The 22,273-nt window shown below is 46.5% G+C and overlaps 1 protein-coding gene across 2 annotated transcripts in view; it reads right to left on the reverse strand.

Annotated features, from left to right (window-relative positions):
- The window catches only part of PITHD1 (PITH domain containing 1), a 49,082-nt gene that overhangs the window by 16,878 nt on the left and 9,931 nt on the right, over nucleotides 1-22,273 (reverse strand). The window contains exons 2-4 of one of the 2 annotated variants that reach the window (XM_077482070.1): nucleotides 12,618-12,661; nucleotides 12,460-12,537; nucleotides 586-690 (exon numbers count right to left, since the gene is read on the reverse strand). In XM_077482070.1, the coding sequence (XP_077338196.1) occupies nucleotides 586-690; nucleotides 12,460-12,537; nucleotides 12,618-12,661 (227 nt within the window). The remainder of the gene's footprint in view (nucleotides 1-585; nucleotides 691-12,459; nucleotides 12,538-12,617; nucleotides 12,662-22,273) is intronic. The other variant, XM_077482071.1, reaches the window with a different exon arrangement.

The following is a 22,273-nucleotide window of genomic DNA, read 5'->3' on the forward strand; positions in this document are numbered from 1 at the left end:
GTGGATTTGCCTTTAGTAAATCAACCCTATAGTGTTCTTGAGACAAGTACACACTATAGGGGGATATGCTTTGTTCGTATTTCATGTCTGAGGTTTACAACCTCTTTAAGAGGCCAAGGCCTAGTGTGTAGATACTAAGTGGTTAGAAGACAACCTCTATATCCAATGATTTCTAAGACTCAAATCACCAGACTAGGAGGTGAAAGCCCTTTCCACTGCCTGTGCTGTAATAACTAGTATTGATCGTGTTTTTCTAAACAGCAACCAGCTTTTTGGATTGAGCTGGTACTCAACTCAGTAGCTATTACCATTTGAAATCTTTTGTTTTTACAGTATTATGCATCAGTAACCTTATGAAAGCAATATTTACTGAAGTTTTGTTGTCACATGTCACACAAAAAGAAAAAACCTCTAAAGTGGTAGTAGGATTGGAGCTGCTTACTGGCACACTGCAAAAGGATATTTGGTGGGGGTAAAAATGATGCTAGTCATTTGACCTAAGGCAGCAGAGGATTTTTCCACAACATAGGCTGACGGTAGAAAACTCTTTCAAGGCTAATACACATATGTGATGGCAATACCTACTTTGTCTGATACTCCAGATCTCCAGTGGTATCAATGTTTAGGTTAAAGACCTGGTCTGCCTCCCTTCCAGCGTCATCAAAGCTCATGTGAGGAAGGTTCTTAAACCTAGGGGAAATTATAGGGACAAGTGTTTATATAGGCTTACAGACTTATAGACCAGCAGCTTGGCAGACCTACAGAAGGGCTTCCTACTGAAGTGAATGGAAGCTGCTGTGTGAACAAAAGTACAGCATAAAAGCTTTTGGATAGAGGCTATGCGATGCGGGACAAGCTGGGCAGCAACAAATGTAGACCAGTGGTATTGTAAGAGTGTATAATGCATACTAAAGGATACATGCAATAAATATGAACTTAGTCCCTAATTGCAATAAACCATCATTTCCCATTAATACAGTAAAACCTTGGAATGCGAGCATAATTTGTTCCAGAAACATGCTTGGAATCCAAAGCACTTCTATATCAAAGCAAATTTCCCCATAAGAAAAATGGAAACTCAGATGATTTGTTCCAAAACCATTTATTCATAGGTTCTTCAGTTTCTAGTCCATATAAAAACAATATAGTAATGTGATAGGTTGTGTAACCGTAAAATGTCCATCCACAAAACGGCAGCTTTCACACGGGAAGTAGAAGCAAAATCCAGCAGGAGCTACAGGAGTATAAAAGCACCTTAAACCCCTTTCCCATTGAGGTGCTTTGCAGTCGCTATAGCGTAAAAAAAAAAATAGCACCTGCAAAGCGCCCTAAAACAGCGGCTGGAGCATTGCGCTGGCAGGGCATCAAAAAAAAAAAAAAGTCCTGCCAGCAGCTTCTTTGGAGCGCATTAGGAGCAGTGAATTCGTCGCTCCTAAAGCGCCCCTACCCATTGAAAACAATGGGGCCGCGCTGCTATACTGCCAGCAAAGCATCGCTGCGGCTGCATTTTGTGGGTGGATTTAACCCCTTTTCGGACACTAGCGGGGGTTAAAACTGCCCTGCTAGTGGCTGAATAGAGCCGCTAAAATGACGGTAAATCTGCGTTCTACCGCTGACGCCTGGGCAGCTCAGTGTGAAAGGGGTCTAAGTGTACCAATATGTTGTACCTTCATTAAATGTAACCATATTGCTACACTTGGAGGCGCCTCTCTTCTCTTTTATACACAGTTGTGACATGACGGTACTCTTATATTAAGTCATTGCTTTTATATCAAGTCAAAATTTATTTAAAAATTTTGCTTGTCTTGCAAAACGCTCTCAAACCAAGTTACTCTCAAACCAAGGTTTTACTGTACAGGAAAATAAAGTGGTTAGAACTTAGAACTGGGGGTGATGGAGAGCTGTCCGTGAGAGAGGGGAGGGACCCGATGACGGCGCTAGTGTGAGCAGATGGGGGCGGTCCCGCCGATCAGCTGGAGCAGCGCGAGGGGAAAGGACGCCGAGCTCCATGTATGAAGCCGCCCGGTCCGTACCATCCCATCCCTCCCGCATCCCTAAGCATACAGCGGGTATGAGCAGGAGAGCACAACCTTAATGTGTCGGGGCTTTAACAGACCGGCAAGAAATCGCCGATTTCTCCCTCTACATCCCGGTAAAGCGCTTGCTGTACATACACAAGACCCAAAGAGGAAACGAGCTCAGCCATGCTCCAGGACCAGGCGGATAGATAAATCACATTAAAGCCTCAAGTTAACCCTGAAGCACTGGAAGATAGCGGAGCTTTAAGCGGACACTCGCTGCTTTCTCCCCTTCGGAGGCGGTGTGGGCAGAGGAGCGCTATTCGGAACGCCGACTAAAGGATGGAGCACCCTATAAGCACCCTATAAGATTCCTCTCCCTCCCCAGGTATTTATTCTTTTTTGATTGTTTACTCTGAACTACAGTTGCTGAATATACGTAGAACTTTACCCGATCTTGATCTGATTAACACCTGTTGAATGCCCACGGAGACCCGGGCTGGTGAGACTCTGGGGAGTGAGGAGTGGAACAGCAGGGTCTCAGTGAACTGAGGCCAGAGGATTATATATTAAAGATCAAGATGTAAAACAGGATTAAACGGAATGTGATTATAAATGACGTGTAAGATGTTATATACCTACAAATTGATGTATCTGCCCTGAGTACAAAGTACAGTGGTCAATCGCCGGAATGCTAAGCGGGACAATGTGTGGCCCTTGCTGTGGAAGCGCACTGCAATTCTTATCTTGATTGCATGCGAAATCGCAGTAAAAGCTAGATGGGAGGGTTCCCCCCGCTTAAAATCACAGAGCAGGTGAAAGCGGATCTGAGGCTGGAGCTTTCAGCGCAGGGCAGGTGCCACAACTAAGGAGAGACTGAACAAAGAACAAAGAACTGTTTTTTCCTTTTTTTTTTTTTTTTTTTGTGTGTTGTTTTTTCCGCCTTAATAAACCTGGGGAGGCAAAGGACAAAAGGGGGAAACATGAGGGGAAGAAATCAAAAGGTGCATGAACCAAAAGAGAACCTGAATACAAGTACGATTCAGAAGTACTTGAAGGAAACCAGTTTAAAAAGCCCCGGAATAGAAAAAAAGCAGCAGGGGGTAAAGGAGAAAAAGAGAGAAGGATCCAAGACAGCAGGGGCCCCGGGAGCTAATTCAGGGGAGGAATCGGACTCAGAAATGGATGGTCATTTGCGGGGACAGAGGGATATCGCCCAAATCCCCACAAAAAGTGAAATGTTGGAAATGTTCGCCAAACTTGAAAATACCATCAAAGTAGAAATTTCAAATGTCAGGATGGATATGGGCCATCTACTGAGGAGAGTGGAAGAGGCAGAGGAACTAACAGGAAAACAGGCCCAGGAAATATTAGAACTGCAAACGCAAGTTAAGAAATTGCAAATGGATCAGCGGGACACCCTGTATAAACTGGACGAGCAAGAAAACCAGAATAGACGGCAAAATCTGAGGGTCAGAGCATTGCCTGAACAACAGGGAGAAGATCTAGGGGTTAAGATGGGAAAAATTTTTAACCCCATTTTGGGAAAAGAAGTAGGAGAGGTCTTAAAGATCGATCGGGTACACAGGGTGAGGAAACCCCCAGGTCTGAGGGAAGAGGTCCCGAGAGACGTAATCATAAAATTTTGCCACTATGAAGACAAAGCCAAGATATGGAGTAGGATTAAGGGGTTACCCCCGTTACAATATGAAGGGGTCTCTATACAGATTTTCTCTGACCTGTCGGCAGGAACACTGGCCCGGAGGAGACTTTTAAAACCTTTATTAGAACTATTGAGAGCGGCAAATATCAGATACAGCTGGGGATTTCCTGCGGCCCTATTGGTCCAAAGAGATGGAAGAACATTTAGATTAAAATTCCTTGATGAGCTGGAGGTTTTCTGCAATAATCTAGGGATCCCAGTCCCAACGATCCTCAAAGTTCCCTAATGGACTTACGTGGGGGACTTTGATGGGGGAGTATGACATTTGGATGGTTTTTTTCTTGCGGCTTACTTCTGTGTGTTTTCTGCTTCTCTTTTTCTTATCTTCTTCCCCTTTTTTCTCTGGGGTGGAGGGGGGGGGGGGGGGGGGAGAGGGGTGGGAGGTTGGAGGCAAGAGGGTGGTGGAAGGATCATGTGGGACCCCGGGACATCATACCCCATCCGCGAGGGGACCCACTTCCCCCTTAGGGGAAGGTGGTCGGGGGGACCCAGACACGGGGGGCCTTAGTCGGAGTCACACCCTAGTGGGAGAAGTCTGCAGAATGGAGGAGATCCTCAGCTGCAGAATAGAGGCCAGGAATTGGCCAGGGGGCGGGAGGTTGGGAGGGGGGGATGATGGAAGGTAGGGAGGGGGGGGAGGTCGGGGGGGGGGGGAGGTGTCTTGCAGAGTCAACCAAGGTATTACAGATCTCGCTTCACTTCTAACCGGAAAAATTTAAATGATAGATGTAAATTTCTTGTCTTATAACGTAAAGGGTCTGAATTCTGTGGGTAAGAGGCACAAATTGTTAAAGGAATTACAGCAGTACAGAGCGGAGGTGGTATTTCTGCAGGAGACTCACTTGTCGCAAGATTCAAATATTAAACTATACTCGGCTAATTATCCAAACTGGCTATATGGGGACTCGCCGATAAAGAGGGCTAAGGGAGTGGCAATCGGGTTTGAGAAAGGTATAAAGTTCACAGTGATGGACAGGAAGACAGACCCCGATGGCCGTTACTTGTTTGTAAAGGGAAAATTAGGGGATAAGATTCTCACCCTAGCAAATGTATACTGCCCCAACAAAAACCCTATAAGATATTTGAAGATAGTATTGGGGAAGTTAGAGGATTTTAAGATGGGGGATGTGGTCCTTGCAGGCGATTTCAACTTTTGTATGGACCCATCTTGGGATAGTACGTCCCGTGCTAGGGGGTTAAATATGAAGGCACGGAAGATGATTAAACTTTGGTTGAAACAACACCAAATGATGGACGTATGGAGGTTGCAGCACGATAAAAAAAAAGATTACACCTTTTTTTCCCCCGTGCACGGGACGTACTCCCGGTTGGATCACATACTGGTCGACCATAGGCTGTTGGATCTCGTGATGGAATCCAAGATTGGAATAGTTACACTGTCAGATCATGCTCCGGTGTCAGTGAGGATGAGGATACTCGGAATGCAGAGGCTACCGTTCACGTGGCGCCTGAACGAGAGCCTCTTGCAGGATGAGAAAATTGCGGAGGCAGTATTAAGGGAAATTGAATTTTATTTCTCTGTTAATGATACAGAAGAAATCTCAGGTGCCACTTTATGGGAGGCACATAAAGTATACATCAGGGGTATCCTCATCTCCATGGGCACAAGGAAAAAAAAAGAAAGACTAGAAAAAATTGAAAGTCTAAAAGAAGAGGTTTATAAACTAGAACAGGCCCATAAAAAAACAGGGGGGCAACAGCAGAAATATTTCCATCGATTGGTGACTAAGAGAGATGAACTTAAAGACATGATGGAACAGGACTCAAAAAGGACATTGGATAGGAGAACCAGAGAGAGGTATTACCTGGGAAATAAAATAAGTAGACATCTAGCTAGACAGCTGAAAAGGAAGAGTGGGAATAATTTTATAGATAAAATACAAGATAAGAATGGGAAGATGACCCACACATCCAGGGAGATATCGGAAGTGTTTAAGCAATACTACGAAGCTCTGTACAACATAGGCCAGAAAGGGGCAAAAGATGAAGGGAAAATAGATAAAATTAAGGAATTCCTGAACAAAGTGAAATTACCGACTTTAGATGAGAACGATAGATGTAACTTAGACAGACCCATTACAGAAGAAGAGATCTACAAGGCGTTGAAAGATACCGCCTCCGGGAAAAGCCCGGGACCAGACGGTTTCACGATTTCGTATCTGAAAAAATACAAAGAGACCCTGGTCCCCAAGCTTTGTAAGTATATGAATGGCTTAGGTAAAGATTTTGGGATGGGAGGAGAGGCCCTGCGGGCTTCAATTACGGTGTTGCTAAAGGAGGGCAAGGATAGTACACTGTGCTCTAGTTACAGGCCAATAGCCTTACTAAACGCTGACACCAAATTATTTGCCAAGGTCTTAGCTTCGAGGCTGAAGGACAGGATGTCCGATCTGGTGCACCCGGACCAGGTCGGATTTATCCCTGAGAGGGAAGGTAGGGACAACGGAGTACGCTCGGTGCTCCTTCTACAGGCCTTAAAAACGAATGGGTCCCCAGGACTACTCCTGTCGATAGATGCTGAAAAAGCATTCGACAGGGTAGACTGGGGACTCATGTTTGAAACTCTGAAAGTGATGGGTCTGTGACCAAGATTGATCCAATGGATCAAGGTGTTATATAATCACCCTCAGGCGTCAGTAAAAGTGAATGGGATGTCTTCCTCCCTTTTTCAAATGGAGAACGGCACCAGACAGGGGTGTCCGTTGTCCCCACTTTTATTTGTCCTGTCCATGGAACCATTACTGGCCTCTATCCGAGAGAACCCAGACATAAAAGGGATCACGGTTGGAGAGGAAGAGCACAAACTCGCAGCATATGCGGATGATGTGTTGTTCTATATCTCCAACCCAAGGATCACGATTCCGAACTTGTTGAGGCTATGGGGAATTTTCGAATTTAAAAATTAACCTCAACAAGTCCGAAGTCCTAAATATCAACATTGAAGGACAGGAAAAGATAAGACTCCAGGAGGAATTTAGGTTTCCATGGCGAAAGGAGATCAAATATCTAGGAGTCTACCTCTCCAACACTATTAAGAAAATATATGTTAACAACTACATTCCCCTATTGGAGGAAACCAAGAGAGAATTAAAAAAAATTACAATAAGCCACCTCTCTTGGTTAGGGTGGGTCAATGCGGTCAAAATGGTTTTGACCCCAAAGATTCTATATAAGTTCCAAATGCTGACCATATCGCTCCCCCCAGTATTCTTCAGGACTTTAAAGGGGTTGATCTCAAGGTATATTTGGCAACATAAAAAACCAAGAATAGCCTTCGCGGTACTGAGCAGAGAAAAAAAAAAGGGGGGCCTTGCCGTTCCGGATTTCAAAAAATACTATAACGCGGTGGTACTTACTCGAGTGGTGGAATGGGGAAAAGAGGTAAATAACAAAAGGTGGGTAAAAGTAGAAAAGGCAATGAGTCAAGCACAGTTAGGACGAATTATTTGGAATCCTCCTCAATATAGGTCAGTAGGGCCAAATACACATGAAATAACACGGATTGCTCTTAGATTATGGGACAGAACACATGCACAAAACAAATGGAGTTATAATTCACCTTTGATTTTTTTTAAAAGACAACGATTTTTTTATGCCGGGGAAGCAGGAGGTGGGGGGAAATTGGATAATAAATAACAATGCACAAGTAAAAGATATTATTTACAGAGGTAAAATAAACACGTTTCAAGCACTAAGGACGAACACGGAACTTATGCGTATAGACACTTGGAGGTACCTTCAGTTAAGACATTTTATTTTAAAATTGCCCCATCCAATTAGAAGCGAGGAAGATTATAGGCCTCTCGAGCGGCTTTGCCGTAGAGATAAATCAAAAAATAACATAGGTCGAATATATAAAATTCTATCTGCGGGGGAAGGTCGGGATGGTCCGCCTTACATTAAAAAATGGGAAAGAGAGCTGGGGACTCGATGTTGTATACAGACAATGGAGAAAATAATGAAACTAACGCACAGTGCGACGGTTAACCACAAGTTGACTGAATTAAATTATAAGTGCCTCGCAAGGTGGTATGCGACCCCAGACAAACTAGGTAAATTCGTAACCGCGCAATCCCCAGAGTGTTGGCGGGGGTGCAAGACAATAGGAACCATGGCTCACATCTGGTGGGATTGCCCGAATATTAAAAAGTATTGGAAGGAGGTGTTAGAGATAATAAAAGTCGTAACAAATAAAGACATAGCAGAAGACCCCTGGACTGTATTGTTTCACGGGACCGAAAGCTCTGTGAGGCAATATGTGTCCTCTTTAATCCCCATTCTGCTCAGCGCCGCGAAAAGCCTAATCCCTAAAAAATGGGGGGAGACGGACAGTCCTAAGATACGGGACTGGATACTTAGGGTAAATGAAATACAGAATATGGAATGCTCAGAGGGAGAGGAGGAAGAATGGGTAGCTGGAGAGGGGCGTAAGGATAAATGGGTAGCATGGATAGAATTTAAAAAATCATGGAGGTATGTAGAAGAAATGGTAAAATAAGTCCGGGTATGATATACATAGGGTTGGCTAGGGTGGATATCTCTCCGAACCCACTGCAAGACGGGGACGGGGTGGAAGAGGGATAGGAAATGTTTATTTTGTACGTTTGTAAAAGATTTTAAGAAAAGAATGAGATATGGATTGAATGTATTTTCATTGTATTTTTTGTCTTATTCTATGTGTAAGGAAAAAAAAAAGAAAACTAAATAAAGAATTCAAAAAAAAAAAAAAAAAGAACTTAGAACTGACAAAAATGTGAAGTGGTTCCACATAACAGTATAGCCTAACACTGAAATTTTCCATTGTCACCAAAAAGGACAGAGCAATGTTCTCCAATGAAGATTCAGAGGCCGCAATGGGGACAGGAAAGACAAAATTCTGGACAGCCGCACTCCAAAAACTGCATTTTATTAAAAAAACAGGATCACAAAATACAAGCCACAGCAGAATGGATAAAAATACAAACAATGCTTACTCACTATAAGTAAGCACTGTTTGTAGTGTGAAATGTGTCAGCTCTTTTATCCGTCCTGCTGTGGCTTGTATTTTGTGATACTTTTTTGGAATAGAAGGCAATTTTTGGAGAGCGGCTGTCCAGAATTTTCTCCCTATTTACATTGCTATACACATTGTCAGCACCTGTGGCTTCTGAACTGGAGGAGAGGTTTTATTCTCGGCTGACCTGCCTGGAGAGGTGTTGTTCCCTTCCTTATCTTGATTAATGGGGACAGGAGGGAGGGGACAATTAAAGAGCAGCATAGAATTCCCCCAAGCACCAGCAGATGGGACAGAACAGCCAAACAAAAGAACTTGCTGCTCCAGGTGAGACAGGAAGCCTAATGATATCACAGGTGCCCGCCTCCGCATACGATCAACACTGAAGAAATGGTTGCACTCGAAGATCCATCAAAATTCTTATTTACCGTATATACTCGAGTATAGGCCGACCCGAATATAAGCCGAGGTCCCCAATTTACCCCCAAAAAACTGGAAAAAATTATTGACTCGTGTATAAGCCGAGGGTGAGACATGCCTGTCCATCCCTGTGTGTCGTCCATCCCTGTGTGTGTCCATGCATCCGTGTGTGTGTGTGTGTGTCCATGCATCCGTGTGTGTGTGTGTGTGTCCATGCATCCGTGTGTGTGTGTGTCCATCCATCCCTGTGTGTGTGCATGCATCCGTGTGTGTGTGTGTGTCCATGCATCCGTGTGTGTCCATCCATCCCTGTGTGTGCATGCATCCGTGTGTGTGTGTGTGTGTGTGTGTGTGTGTCCATGCATCCGTGTGTGTCCATCCATCCCTGTGTGTGCATGCATCCGTGTGTGTGTGTGTGTGTGTCCATCCATCCCTGTGTGTGCATCCATCTGTGTGTGTGTGTGTGTGTGTGTGTGTGTGTGTGTGTGTGTGTGTGTGTGTGTGTGTGTGTGTGTGTGTGTGTGTGTGTGTGTGTGTGTGTGTGTGTGTGTGTGTGTGTGTGTGTGTGTCCGTCCAGCCTGTGTCCGTGCAGCCAGCCTGTGTCCGTCCAGCCTGTGTCCGTGCAGCCAGCCTGTGTCCGTCCAGCCTGTGTCCGTGCAGCCAGCCTGTGTCCGTCCAGCCTGTGTCCGTGCAGCCAGCCTGTGTCCGTCCAGCCTGTGTCCGTGCAGCCAGCCTGTGTCCGTCCAGCCTGTGTCCGTGCAGCCAGCCTGTGTCCGTCCAGCCTGTGTCCGTGCAGCCAGCCTGTGTCCGTCCAGCCTGTGTCCGTCCAGCCTGTGTCCGTCCAGCCTGTGTCCGTCCAGCCTGTGTCCGTCCAGCCTGTGTCCGTCCAGCCTGTGTCCGTCCAGCCTGTGTCCGTCCAGCCTGTGTCCGTCCAGCCTGTGTCCGTCCAGCCTGTGTCCGTCCAGCCTGTGTCCGTCCAGCCTGTGTCCGTCCAGCCTGTGTCCGTCCAGCCTGTGTCCGTCCAGCCTGTGTCCGTCCAGCCTGTGTCCGTCCAGCCTGTGTCCGTCCAGCCTGTGTCCGTCCAGCCTGTGTCCGTCCAGCCTGTGTCCGTCCAGCCTGTGTCCGTCCAGCCTGTGTCCGTCCAGCCTGTGTCCGTCCAGCCTGTGTCCGTCCAGCCTGTGTCCGTCCAGCCTGTGTCCGTCCAGCCTGTGTCCGTCCAGCCTGTGTCCGTCCAGCCTGTGTCCGTCCAGCCTGTGTCCGTCCAGCCTGTGTCCGTCCAGCCTGTGTCCGTCCAGCCTGTGTCCGTCCAGCCTGTGTCCGTCCAGCCTGTGTCCGTCCAGCCTGTGTCCGTCCAGCCTGTGTCCGTCCAGCCTGTGTCCGTCCAGCCTGTGTCCGTCCCGGCCTGTGTCCGTCCCGGCCTGTGTCCGTCCCGGCCTGTGTCCGTCCCGGCCTGTGTCCGTCCCGGCCTGTGTCCGTCCCGGCCTGTGTCCGTCCCGGCCTGCGTCCCGTCCCGGCCTGCGTCCCGTCCCGGCCTGCGTCCCGTCCCGGCCTGCGTCCCGTCCCGGCCTGCGTCCCGTCCCGGCCTGCGTCCCGGCCTGCGTCCCGGCCTGCGTCCCGTCCCGGCCTGCGTCCCGGCCCGTCCCGGCCTGCGTCCCGGCCCGTCCCGCAGCTCTTCGTCGGTGGCCATTCTAGGATTCAAAAGCCGCGCCTCCGTCGGTGATAGGCGGAACACTCAATTTCCCACTGACTGCTGGGAAATTGAGTGTTCCGCCTATCGGATGTCCGTGATAGGCGGAACACTCAATTTCCCAGCAGTCAGTGGTCCGCCTATCATGGACGTCCGCTCATCCTCATACTACGGACGAGGATGAGAGGACGTCCGTGATAGGCGGAACACAGACTGCTGGGAAATTCAGTGTTCCGCCCATCACAGGCGAAGGCGGAGACGGAGGCGCGGCCTTTGAATCCTAGAATGGCCGCTGTCTGTCTGCTCGACACGCTGATCGGGCAGACAGACAGCGATGACTCGAGTATAAGCCGAGGGGGGCACTTTCAGCCTCAAAAAAGAGGCTGAAAATCTCGGCTTATACTCGAGTATATACGGTAATAACGAACAACCCAAGTGTTACAGACAGTTCAAATAGTAGACGCGTTTCACACACTAGCAGGTGCGCTGCTTCATTACTGATGAATAAGCGCACCTGTTAGTGTGTGAAACGCGTCTACCATTTGAACTGTCTGTAACACTTGGGATGTTCGTTATTAAATAAGAATTTTGATGGATCTTGGAGAGCAGCCATTTCTTCAGTGTTGGGACAGAACAGGGTAAGACTAGAACTCTGCCTTACAAAAAAAGAAAAATAATAGAAGTCGCATAGTTAATGTGCCTATTTATCTAAGTGTTTTTACATGCTCAATGACTTGGTCCATAAATATTACAGCTATTTATTCAGGCTTGTGGTTGGTGCTCAATTTATGCATGACATCACAGGACAGCAGTTTAATTTTGCTTTTAACTGCTAGTCCATTAGCAAGGCTGCAGTCTTATTCATAAGGACTGTTGTAGGATTGTAGCTCAAGCCTGCCATTTAGTAACACAAAGCCAAAGGTTTTGTGCACCATTAGAACCTTCTAGCCGCTGGCGTCCTAATAACCAATGATGTCAATTGATATGGGGGACCCGGGTGCCTGCACAGCATCCTTGTTTGCCCTTCTTTATCAGCACTAAGGTAACATTAGCTGAGTTAGGGCCGGTTCACACAGCGAGGCGAGGCGACACGGCTCGCCTCGCCTCGCTCCCGCAAGTCGCCCCCATTCAGTACTATGGAACCGTTCTGAGAGGAGCGACTCGAGTCGCTCCGACTCAGAAAAAAGGTTCCTGTACTACTTCGGGGCGACTTCGGGGGCGACTTGCATTGACTTCTATACAGAAGTCCTCTGCAAGTCGCCGCTGAGCTCCCCGCAGGTCGCGGCGAGGTAAGTCGGAGACGCCTCGCCGCGCCTCGCTGTGTGAACCGGCCCTAAGGGAGAGAAACAGAGGGAGAAGAGAAACACTGGATACTAGTCTTCTGTACCAGTGTGCAAAGGTGTGTTCTCTTTGGAAAAATAAATGACCTCTAATGACGGGTGTCCTAGAATGTCCTACATTTTTGAATTGGTGTGCCTCGAGATTGTGCATAATTTTAAAGGGTGCCTTGAATGAAAAAAAAAAAAAAAAAAAAAAGGTAGAGAAACACTGATCCAGAGAAAGAATAAAAATATATATTTTTTGCTATGATACTCACAATCTCATCTCTGAAGGGTGAGCATCGCTGTCCTCCCCGATGATTATAATACCTTTCAATTTTACATTCCCTGTGAACCTAACAAGAACGTCCGCAGTTATTAAAAAGTGGGAAACATAGGAAGGTACACAGGATGAAATGTAATAAATCATACTTACGGAATGTTGAAAAGTAATTCCTCATCTTCATCACTTTCTACAAACTGAAGAAAAAAAGAAAAGAGACAAACACTATGAAGGCAGCCGTTATATGCAGTGACACTAAAGAGTAGATAAAAAACAAACATGTCGTAAATGCTTCAAGTTTCAGCTGTTTTATAAGGTTTTGTTACAATTCTGTGTACACTTAGTCCCATAATACTTTAGAATCATTCCAGAGATCTCCAGCCACATCAATTTCCTTTATGCCTGGATCTAAAATTCATACTGCTTTCTTAATATCCCATTGTAGACACACATTCAGATGCACTGAGAGCAAACAGTGTAAGCAACGATGAGTGAAAGATCATGTACCTGGCAACACTTTATGCAAGCATGTTTTCCTTTGCTGGCCACTGGATGGTGCCGAGTTTAACTGTGCTGATTAGTTGCTTGAATACGGTTTCAAAAGCAGATCTGAGAATGGAATCAAGCAATGGATGGGCAGACTACTCAAGTCTACACCATGCAGTGTACAGCTACCTTTCTGGAACATCCACATTTAACGGGTGCCCAAATTTTGTAATCAGCAGCAAACGTATGCATCATTTCCCCTGTTGACTGTTATAAAGAGCCAAAAAACAGCAGATTCAACTGCGGGGATAGACTGGGGATAGGCTCATATTTTCAAAGTAAGCAAATTCAGCCAGTCTCTACTGAACCAGTCAAATTTTGATCCATATATGACCAGCTTAAAGTAGAATTAAAGACAAAACTTTTTTTCATTATGGATAGAGTAAGAGATAGAGTAAGAGATTTTCCTTCACTTCCTGTCCCATAGTAAAAACAGGAAGCAAGATGAAATACAAGTGCGTCACTAGAACTAGTGTCCCCATTGGAAGATGTATCCCCTATTACTGTTCTGATGTCAACCCAAAATTTTAGATTTTCTATAACTTTCACTTTCGGTGATAACCGTAAACGTGACAAATAGAAAGAATGAATCTCCCCAACACAGCCAGCAATGAAAACTGACAGGTGTTCTAACTCCTCTCCATTGTTTCCAAATGGGAGTAATTTTTTTTTTTTTTTGTTAGTTCACTTTATAGCTGAAGTTTTTTTATTCTCTGTTGGGATATAGCACCAAAATACATTAGTTGTTCATAGTAACATGCATTCCATTACCTGTAGGAGGCTGCTTCTAATAAAAGTCTTCTGTTCAGTGCCTCCTTCAGGAGTTCCTCAATAATGTCCTCAGCAGCTAACTCCACTGCTATGAAGGTTAAAGTGGTTGTAAACCCATGGGGGGGGGGGGGGAAGCAACCTGCAAGGCAAAGGCATAATGAGCTAGTATGCATAGCATACTAGCTCATTATGAATAACTTACCTGAGAACAAAGCCCCCGAAGCGGTCCTCCGTCTTCATGTCTGCCACTGCCATGGATCCCGGAGTGACTTCCGGGTCTCGCTGCTCCGGCGCTGTGATTCACCAGAGCAGCGATGACGTCACTCCCGCGCATGCGCACAGGAGCCGACACTCGCGGCATATCGCCGCGATCTGCGGCCTGACCAGTGCACCGCTGTCTACGGCAGTGGCTGACTTTTTGGAAATATCTCCTAAACCGTATAGGTTTAGGAGATATTTCTTGGACCTACAGGTAAGCCTTAATGTAGGCTTACCTTTAGGTCAAAGTGGTTTGTAAGGGTTTACAACCACTTTAACAGTAGCTATTGCTACTGAGAAAAGTTGTGCTAACCACCCACCGCCATTCACAGAACATGTACACAATGCATTGTGTTCTGTGATGGGGGGGAGCAGTTCAATGACGAGATCGGCAACTATACTCCCCTAAGTTCCCCATCCAAGTCCGTTGCTGTTGCTGGTTCTGCTGATAGGGACTGCTAATTCAGCAATGTAATGCTGATGTTAGTCCTCTTTTGGTTCTTGAGAGGACCCCAATTCCTGACAGACAACCAACAGAAAGTGTAGACATCTTCCATGCAGTAACATGGACTAGTGAAGCAGGAGGTAAGCAAGAGGAGAAGCCTCAGGGCTGTATCATCACATGACTGCTGGCTTAATGCGGAACTAAAGGTATTAATACCTACCAGTTCAACGTTCCATCACCGGCATCTTTTTCTGAGTGCCAGTCTTCAGGCCTCTTCATTGGCCAGTATAGGATGAGCTTCCGGCATGGCACTGTAAGCTGAGCTGCGCATGCACAGCTCAGTCTACAGCACTGGAGAAGACTGCAAACAGGTGGGTAAAGGCAGTTTATTGCAGAAGCTTATTGCGTGTCTCTTCTACCATAAAAGCCTGCTTGCATGCAGTCTTCAGAATGTACACAGAGCAGCTCCATTTACATTCCAACACTGCCCCTGCATGCTGGGATGAACAACCTGCAGGATGATGTCATACTGCATCAACAAACAAAGATGGCTGCAGCCCTGCATCTGGAAGAAGCTGGGTAACAGATGCTGCTGCTGGCAAGGGACATTGGACAGCTGAAGTATCGCAGAGTTTAGCTCTGCTTCAAGGAAGTAAAAAGGGCTTTTATATAGGGTTGTTTTTTTACCTGGGGATTATCCCTGAGTGGGGCTATAAAAAAGAAAAAGGGAGGTAGGGAAGGTTCGATTTGGCCACTAGATGATGCTAAAGTGGTTCTACATTTTCTTCCCTAATGTATTCCCTGCATTAAGGTAAAAAATGTCCCAGTAGCATTATTGCCCCCTCATCACCCTAAATACTTACCCGAGTCTCCACTCGAACTATCACTGTGCCTGTCTGTGGTAGCTCTCTCCCTGTTCCCAGACTTTGCTGAGGCAGTGGGAACCATTGGCTCCTGCTGCCAATCAAATCATGCAAGCAGAGAGAGGGGAGGGTGGAGCCAAGGCACAGTGTGTGTCTCCTTTTTCAAGCCTTGAAAGGAATGCAGCTATTCCTCCACCAATAGCGAGTAAACTCAAACGCGTCACCTGGACAACTGAAAGATAACTTGCTGTGCTCAGCCATTCCCACCCCATCCACGTTGGATCTGATGTGGTGCCAGCATTCCATGGACTCACTGTGACCTGTAGTCCTCCTCCTTCACTTCAGTCCAGAGATGCACCTGAACTCAACTTTGCAGTCTTCCATGTGAGTGGATATTACTTTGCAGTCTTCCATGTGAGTGGATATTTTTTTCTATATAAATATTTGTTAATATATACTCAGAGGCGCCCCCTCTCCTGTTTTTTTTAATTATTATTGATATTCACTAAAGGACTCTAATTGATGGCCTTTCTTCATATATACCAGGGTTCCCTTGAGGACTGCTTGGATTTACCTGCTCATCTGCATCGCCATGACCCTGTGAACATTCCAACCCACCTGACACTCTGGGTTCAGACATCATTGCAACACCTTTAAAGAGGAAGCAAACTCTCCCACTCTGATGTTTCTCTTCATTTAGTCCATTATAATAAGTAATTATCAGACTATAGCCACTGTAATCCAGCCCAAATTGCATATTACTTACAGTTTAAAGAAACTTTAAAAAAACTTGTTTCCGGGGGTTAGGCAGCGCCATCTTAATTATTGTTTTCTGAGTTCACAGTGGAGTTTATTTCCGCCCTTACATTGAGCACTTCCTGTACTGTTAACCAAGCCTCCTTCTCAATCCATTTCTATGGCAACCCTGCTTCCCTGTTCATAGCTTACTTGTTTTATTTCATAGTATTTACTTGTGCTGATGTCTAATGTTTCCCTTCACAAGTCTTATCAGCTTTCGCTGATAAGACTGCAGTAATGGCCAGGTTTACTTTGTATGTCATGTCACATGGTGTGTAGGAGGAAGCTCTGAGTGTCTCTGAAGTCTCCTGGGAGTTAAGTGTTGTGTGCTGTAGGAAGTCCTGATAACAGATAGATAAGACAGAGAGTGTGCCATAAATCAGGGGAGATCTGGGCATGCTCAGTGACTTCATTCTACAGAACAACAAGGATTACAACAATACTAAGCAAGTAAGGAGATATCTACAAGCAGTGTTCATTAAGATTTTTTATGCTGATTTACATAGGACAAAGTTGTGGGGGAGGGTTTACAATCACTTTAAACAATAAGACAACACTCAAGACTGTTATATTCTGATAATTTTACTGGAATCCCTCAGTTAAGATGTGGTTGTACAAGAGAGGTGAAAATTCAACTTAGTTTGGGACAGCAGCACAAGCTCATCCAAATGACTTTTCTTTAACCACTTGCTTACTGGGCACTTAAACCCCCCTCAGTCCCAGACCAATTTTCAGCTTTCAGCGCTGATGCACTTTGAGTGACAATTACGCGGTCATACAACACTGTACCCAAATGAAATTTTTATCATTTTTTTCCCACAAATAGAGCTTTCTTTTGGTGGTATTTAGTTACAGCTCGGAGTTTTATTTTTTGCTAAACAAACAAAAAAAGATGCAAAAAAAAAAAAAAAAAAAATCATGTTTTAATAGTTTGTTATAAAATTTTGCAAACGGGTCATTTTTCTCCTTCATTGAAGTGCGCTGATTAGGCGGCACTGATAGGCTGCATTGGTGGGCACTGATGGGCTGCATTGGTGGGCACTGATGGGCTGCACTGGTGGGCACTGATAGGCATAGTTAAGGCGGCACTAATAGGCACAGATAAGGCGGCACCGATGGGCACAGATAAGGCGGCACTGATGGGCAAAGATGGGCACAGATAAGATGGCACGGATGGGTGGCACGGATAAGTGGCACGGATGGGTGGCACTGATAGGTACCACAGATAGATGGGACTGATAGGCACTGATAGGTGGCACTGATAGGTGGCTCTGATAGGTGGCACTGCTGGGCACTGATGGGCGGCACTGCTGGGCACTGATGGGCGGCACTGGGGTGCAGCACCTTTGAGGCAGATTGGGTGGCACTGTGGGTGGCACTGTGGGTGGCACTGTGGGTGGCACTGTGGGTGGCACTGTGGGTGGCACTGTGGGCACTATGGGCACTGACAGGGGGCACTGACGGGGGGCACTTACTTTTTCTTTTATTTTACTTCAGGATGGCACTGCGGGAGGCAGGTGGGCACAGGCAGGTGGCAGGTGGTCCCTTGTATTGATGGCCGTGATCGGGACTGATGTCCCGATCACGGCCGCCGGTGATCGGCTTTTTTTTTCTCTCCTCGCGCTGTCAGCGCGAGGAGGAATAATAGCCGATTACCGGCTCCGTTCTATCACATGATCAGCTGTCATTGGCTGACAGCTGATCACGTGATAAGGGGTCGGGATCGACCCCTTACACGGATCGGTGATCAGGCGAGTCTCACGGACTCGCCGATCACAGAGCGCGCCGCGCGCGCCCCTCAGGGGGCGCGCAGGCCGCTCGTAGCCAGGACGACGTCAATAGACGTAGTCCTGAAAATGTAGGTCCGCGCTAATGCCGTCATTTGGCAATAGCGCGGATCTGAAGTGGTTAACCACTTTCAGACCGGACCATTTTGCTGGTAAATGACCAGAGGTCTTTTTACAATTTGGCACTGCGCTGCTTTAACTGGTAATTGCGCGGTCATGCAATGTTGTACCCAAACAAAATTTGCGTCCTTTTCTTCCCACAAATAGAGCTTTCTTTTGATGGTATTTGATTGCCTCTGCGATTTTTATTTTTTGCGATATAAACTGTAAAAAGACCGCAAATTTTGAAAAAAAATGATATTTTCTACTTTTTGTTATTAGAAAAATCCAATAAACTCAATTTTAGTCATACATTTAGGCCAAATGTATTCAGCCACATGTCTTTGGTAAAAAAAAAGTCAATAATTGTATATTTATTGGTTTGCGCAAAAGTTGTCACATCTACAAACTAAGGTACGTTTTCTGGAATTTACGCAGCTTTTAGTTTACGACTGCCTATCTCATTTCTTGAGGTGCTAAAATGGCAGGGCAGTACAAAACCCCCCCAAATGACCCCATTTTGGAAAGTAGACACCCTGAGGAAATTGATAAGTGGCATGTTGAGCCCATTGAATATTTTATTTTTTTGCCTCAAGCGATTGAATAATGACAAAAAAAAATTTTTTTTTTTTTTTACACAAAGTTGTCACTAAATGATATATTGCTCACACATGCTATGGGCATATGTGAAATGACACCCCAAAATAAATTCTGCTGCTTCTCCTGAGTACGGGGATACCACATATGTGGGACTTTTTGGGAGCCTAGCCGCGTACGGGGCCCCGAAAACCAAGCACCGCCTTCAGGCTTTCTAAGGGCGTAAATTTTTGATTTCACGCCTCACTACCTATTACAGTTTTGAAGGCCATAAAATGCCAAGATGGCACAAAACCCCCACAAATGACCCCATTTTAGAAAGTAGACACCCCAAGCTATTTGCTGAGAGGCATTTTGAGTCCATGGAATATTTTATATTTTGCCACAAGTTGCGGGAAAATTACAAACTTTAATTTTTTTTTTTTTTCACAAAGTTGTCACTAAATGATATATTGCTCACACATGCTATGGGCATATGTGAAATGACACCACAAAATAAATTCTGCTGCTTCTCCTGAGTACGGGGATACCACATATGTGGGACTTTTTGGGAGCCTAGCCGCGTACGGGGCCCCGAAAGCCAAGAACCGCCTTCAGGTTTTCTAAGGGCGTAAATATTTGACTTCACTCCTCACTACCTATTACAGTTTTGAAGGCCATAAAATGCCAAGATGGCACAAAACCCCCACAAATGACCCCATTTTAGAAAGTAGACACCCCAAGCTATTTGCTGAGAGGCATGTTGAGTCCATGGAATATTTTATATTTTGCCACAAGTTGCGGGAGAATTACAAACTTTTTTTTTTTTTTTTTCACAAAGTTGTCACTAAATGATATATTGCTCACGCATGCCATGGGCATATGTGAAATGACACCCCAAAATAAATTCTGCTGCTTCTCCTGAGTACGGGGATACCACATATGTGGGACTTTTTGGGAGCCTAGCCGCGTACGGGGCCCCGAAAACCAAGCACCGCCTTCAGGCTTTCTAAGGGCGTTACAGTTTTGAAGGCCATAAAATGCCAAGATGGCACAAACCCCCCCCAAATGACCCCATTTTGGAAAGTAGACACCCCTAAATTTAGGGGTACACTAGTGAGACTAGGTAATAAATGGCGGGTGCCCTGAAACTATAAAAAAAATAACTAACCAATCAGCGTCACCTGTAACAGTTATATGGTGATCACTGGTGAAAGGGTTAACTAGGGGGCAATCAGGGGGCTTTATGCGGTAGTATATGGGGGTCCCTGGCGCTATAAAAAGCTGCGGCGAACCTAAATACCTACCTGCCTAACTAGCGTCACCTGTGACACTAATACAGCGATCAGAAAAACGATCGCTTATTAGGCTGGGTTCACACTGGAGCGATGCGGGAACGCCACGAATGCGCGGCGGGTTCCCGCATCGCATGCCTCCCGGCGGCAGTTCACACTGCCCTATGCGAACTGCTGGGAGTGTCAGTGAAATGTTAATGACACCCCCAGATCAGTTCGCATATCGCAGTGCGATAGTATGGCTACACACTTTTTTTGGTCCGCACCATGCGATCCGATTCTGCTGCGGACCAAAAAAAGGGTCCCGTGCGAGTTTGCGGCGGGTGCGACACGAATTCAGCCATACTATCTGTATGGCTGAACTGGAATCGCACAGAGATCGGATGTGATTTGCACTGCAGTGCGGTGCGAATCACATCCGTTCTCATAAACCGCTGCAATGTGAACCCAGCCTTAGTGACACTGGCGACGGGGGGTGATCACGGGGTTAAACCTTTATTGGGGGGGTTAGGGGGGTACCTTAGAACTAAAGGGGGCTAACCCTAACTGCCCTAACAGTTATTACAGTCACAAATGACACCCGCCGGGTGATCAGGGGGTTAAACCTTTATTAGGTAATAAATGGCGGGTGCCCTGAAACTATAAAAAAATAACTAACCAACCAGCGTCACCTGTAACAGTTATATGGTGATCACTGGTGAAAGGGTTAACTAGGGGGCAATCAGGGGGCTTTATGCGGTAGTATATGGGGGTCCCTGGCGCTACAAAAAGCTGCGGCGAACCTAAATACCTACCTGCCTAACTAGCGTCACCTGTGACACTAATACGGCGATCAGAAAAATGATCGCTTATTAGGCTGGGTTCACACTGGAGCGATGCGGAAACGCCACGAATCCGCGGCGGGTTCCCGCATCGCATGCCTCCCGGCGGCAGTTCACACTGCCCTATGCGAACTGCTGGGAGTGTCAGTGAAATGTTACTGACACCCCCAGATCAGTTCGCATATCGCAGTGCGATCTGCAAACTCGGATCGCATGGTGTGAACACCCATGCGATCCGATTCTGCTGCGGGCCAAAAAAAGGGTCCCGTGCGAATTTGCGGCGGGTGCGGCGAATGGCTGAACTCGAATCGCACAGAGATCGGATGTGATTTGCACTGCAGTGCGGTGCGAATCACATTCGTTCTCATAAACCGCTGCAATGTGAACCCTGCCTTAGTGACACTGGCGACGGGGGGTGATCACGGGGTTAAACCTTTATTGGGGGGGTTAGGGGGGCACATTAGAACTAAAGGGGGCTAACCCTAACTGCCCTAACAGTTATTACAGTCACAAATGACACCAATGCAAAAAAAAAAAAAAAAAGCAATTGGTGTCACTGTGACTGGGGGGGCAGGGGTAATTGGGGGGTGATCGGGGGGTAAAGGGGGGGTGTGAGTGTGCCTGGCATGTTCTACTGTGTAGTGTAGTGCTTGTGCAACTCACCGATGCTCTCTCCTCGGTGCCGGAACGAAAACTACCGACACGGAGGAGAGAATACATCACTTCCTCTCCTGTGTTTACATTACAGGAGAGGAAGTGATGTCACCGGACAATTTCATTCGCCGGGAGCGATCGCGAGGGGGTGGCCATGAATGAATGGCCGTCCCCTCGTCCGGGATCGCTCCCGAACGAATACCGACCGCCGCAGGCACCGGGCGGGGGCCCGATCGGGCCCCCGACCCGCGGGAGGCAAGGGACGTACATGTAAGCCCTTATGCCTGCCCGTGCCATTCTGCCGACGTACATCGGCGTGCGGCGGTCGGCAAGTGGTTAAAGTGGTTGCAAACCCTCTTTTTGGACTTCTACCTATAGGTAGGCCTAGAATAAGGCTTACCTATAGGTAGTGGAAATATCTCACATGCGCGGGGAAGGAACAAAACTAAGTGCCATTTCTTCCCTAGCCTGTGCCGTTAATCGCGACTCCAGTGTGCATGCGTGGGAGTGACGTCATGCGGCTTTGCCGAATCACAGAGCCGGAGTCCGTGGCCCAGAAGGAAGAGGGGCCAGAAGATGGACGCTGCCTACACAAAGGACAACGCTGGATTCTTTTGCAGGTAAGTAGCACATAATGGGCTAGTATGTGATGCATATTAGCCCATTATGCTTTTCATTTGCAGGCTTTGCAGCAAGCAAAAGAGGAAGTAAAACCCATTGGGGTTTACTTCCTCTTTAAATGCCAGTTAATACAGATGGCAACAGAATATTATATACACATACAGTATTTCACAAAAGTGAGTACACCCCTCACATTTTTGTAAATATTTTATTATATCTTTTCATATGACAACACTGAAGAAATTATACTTTGCTACAATGTAGTGAGTGTACAG

The sequence above is a fragment of the Lithobates pipiens genome, unplaced genomic scaffold (genome assembly GCF_037356315.1).
Source record: "Lithobates pipiens isolate NorthernLeopardFrog02 unplaced genomic scaffold, aLitPip1_a1.2 Scaffold_16, whole genome shotgun sequence".
Taxonomy (NCBI): Eukaryota; Metazoa; Chordata; class Amphibia; order Anura; family Ranidae; genus Lithobates; species Lithobates pipiens.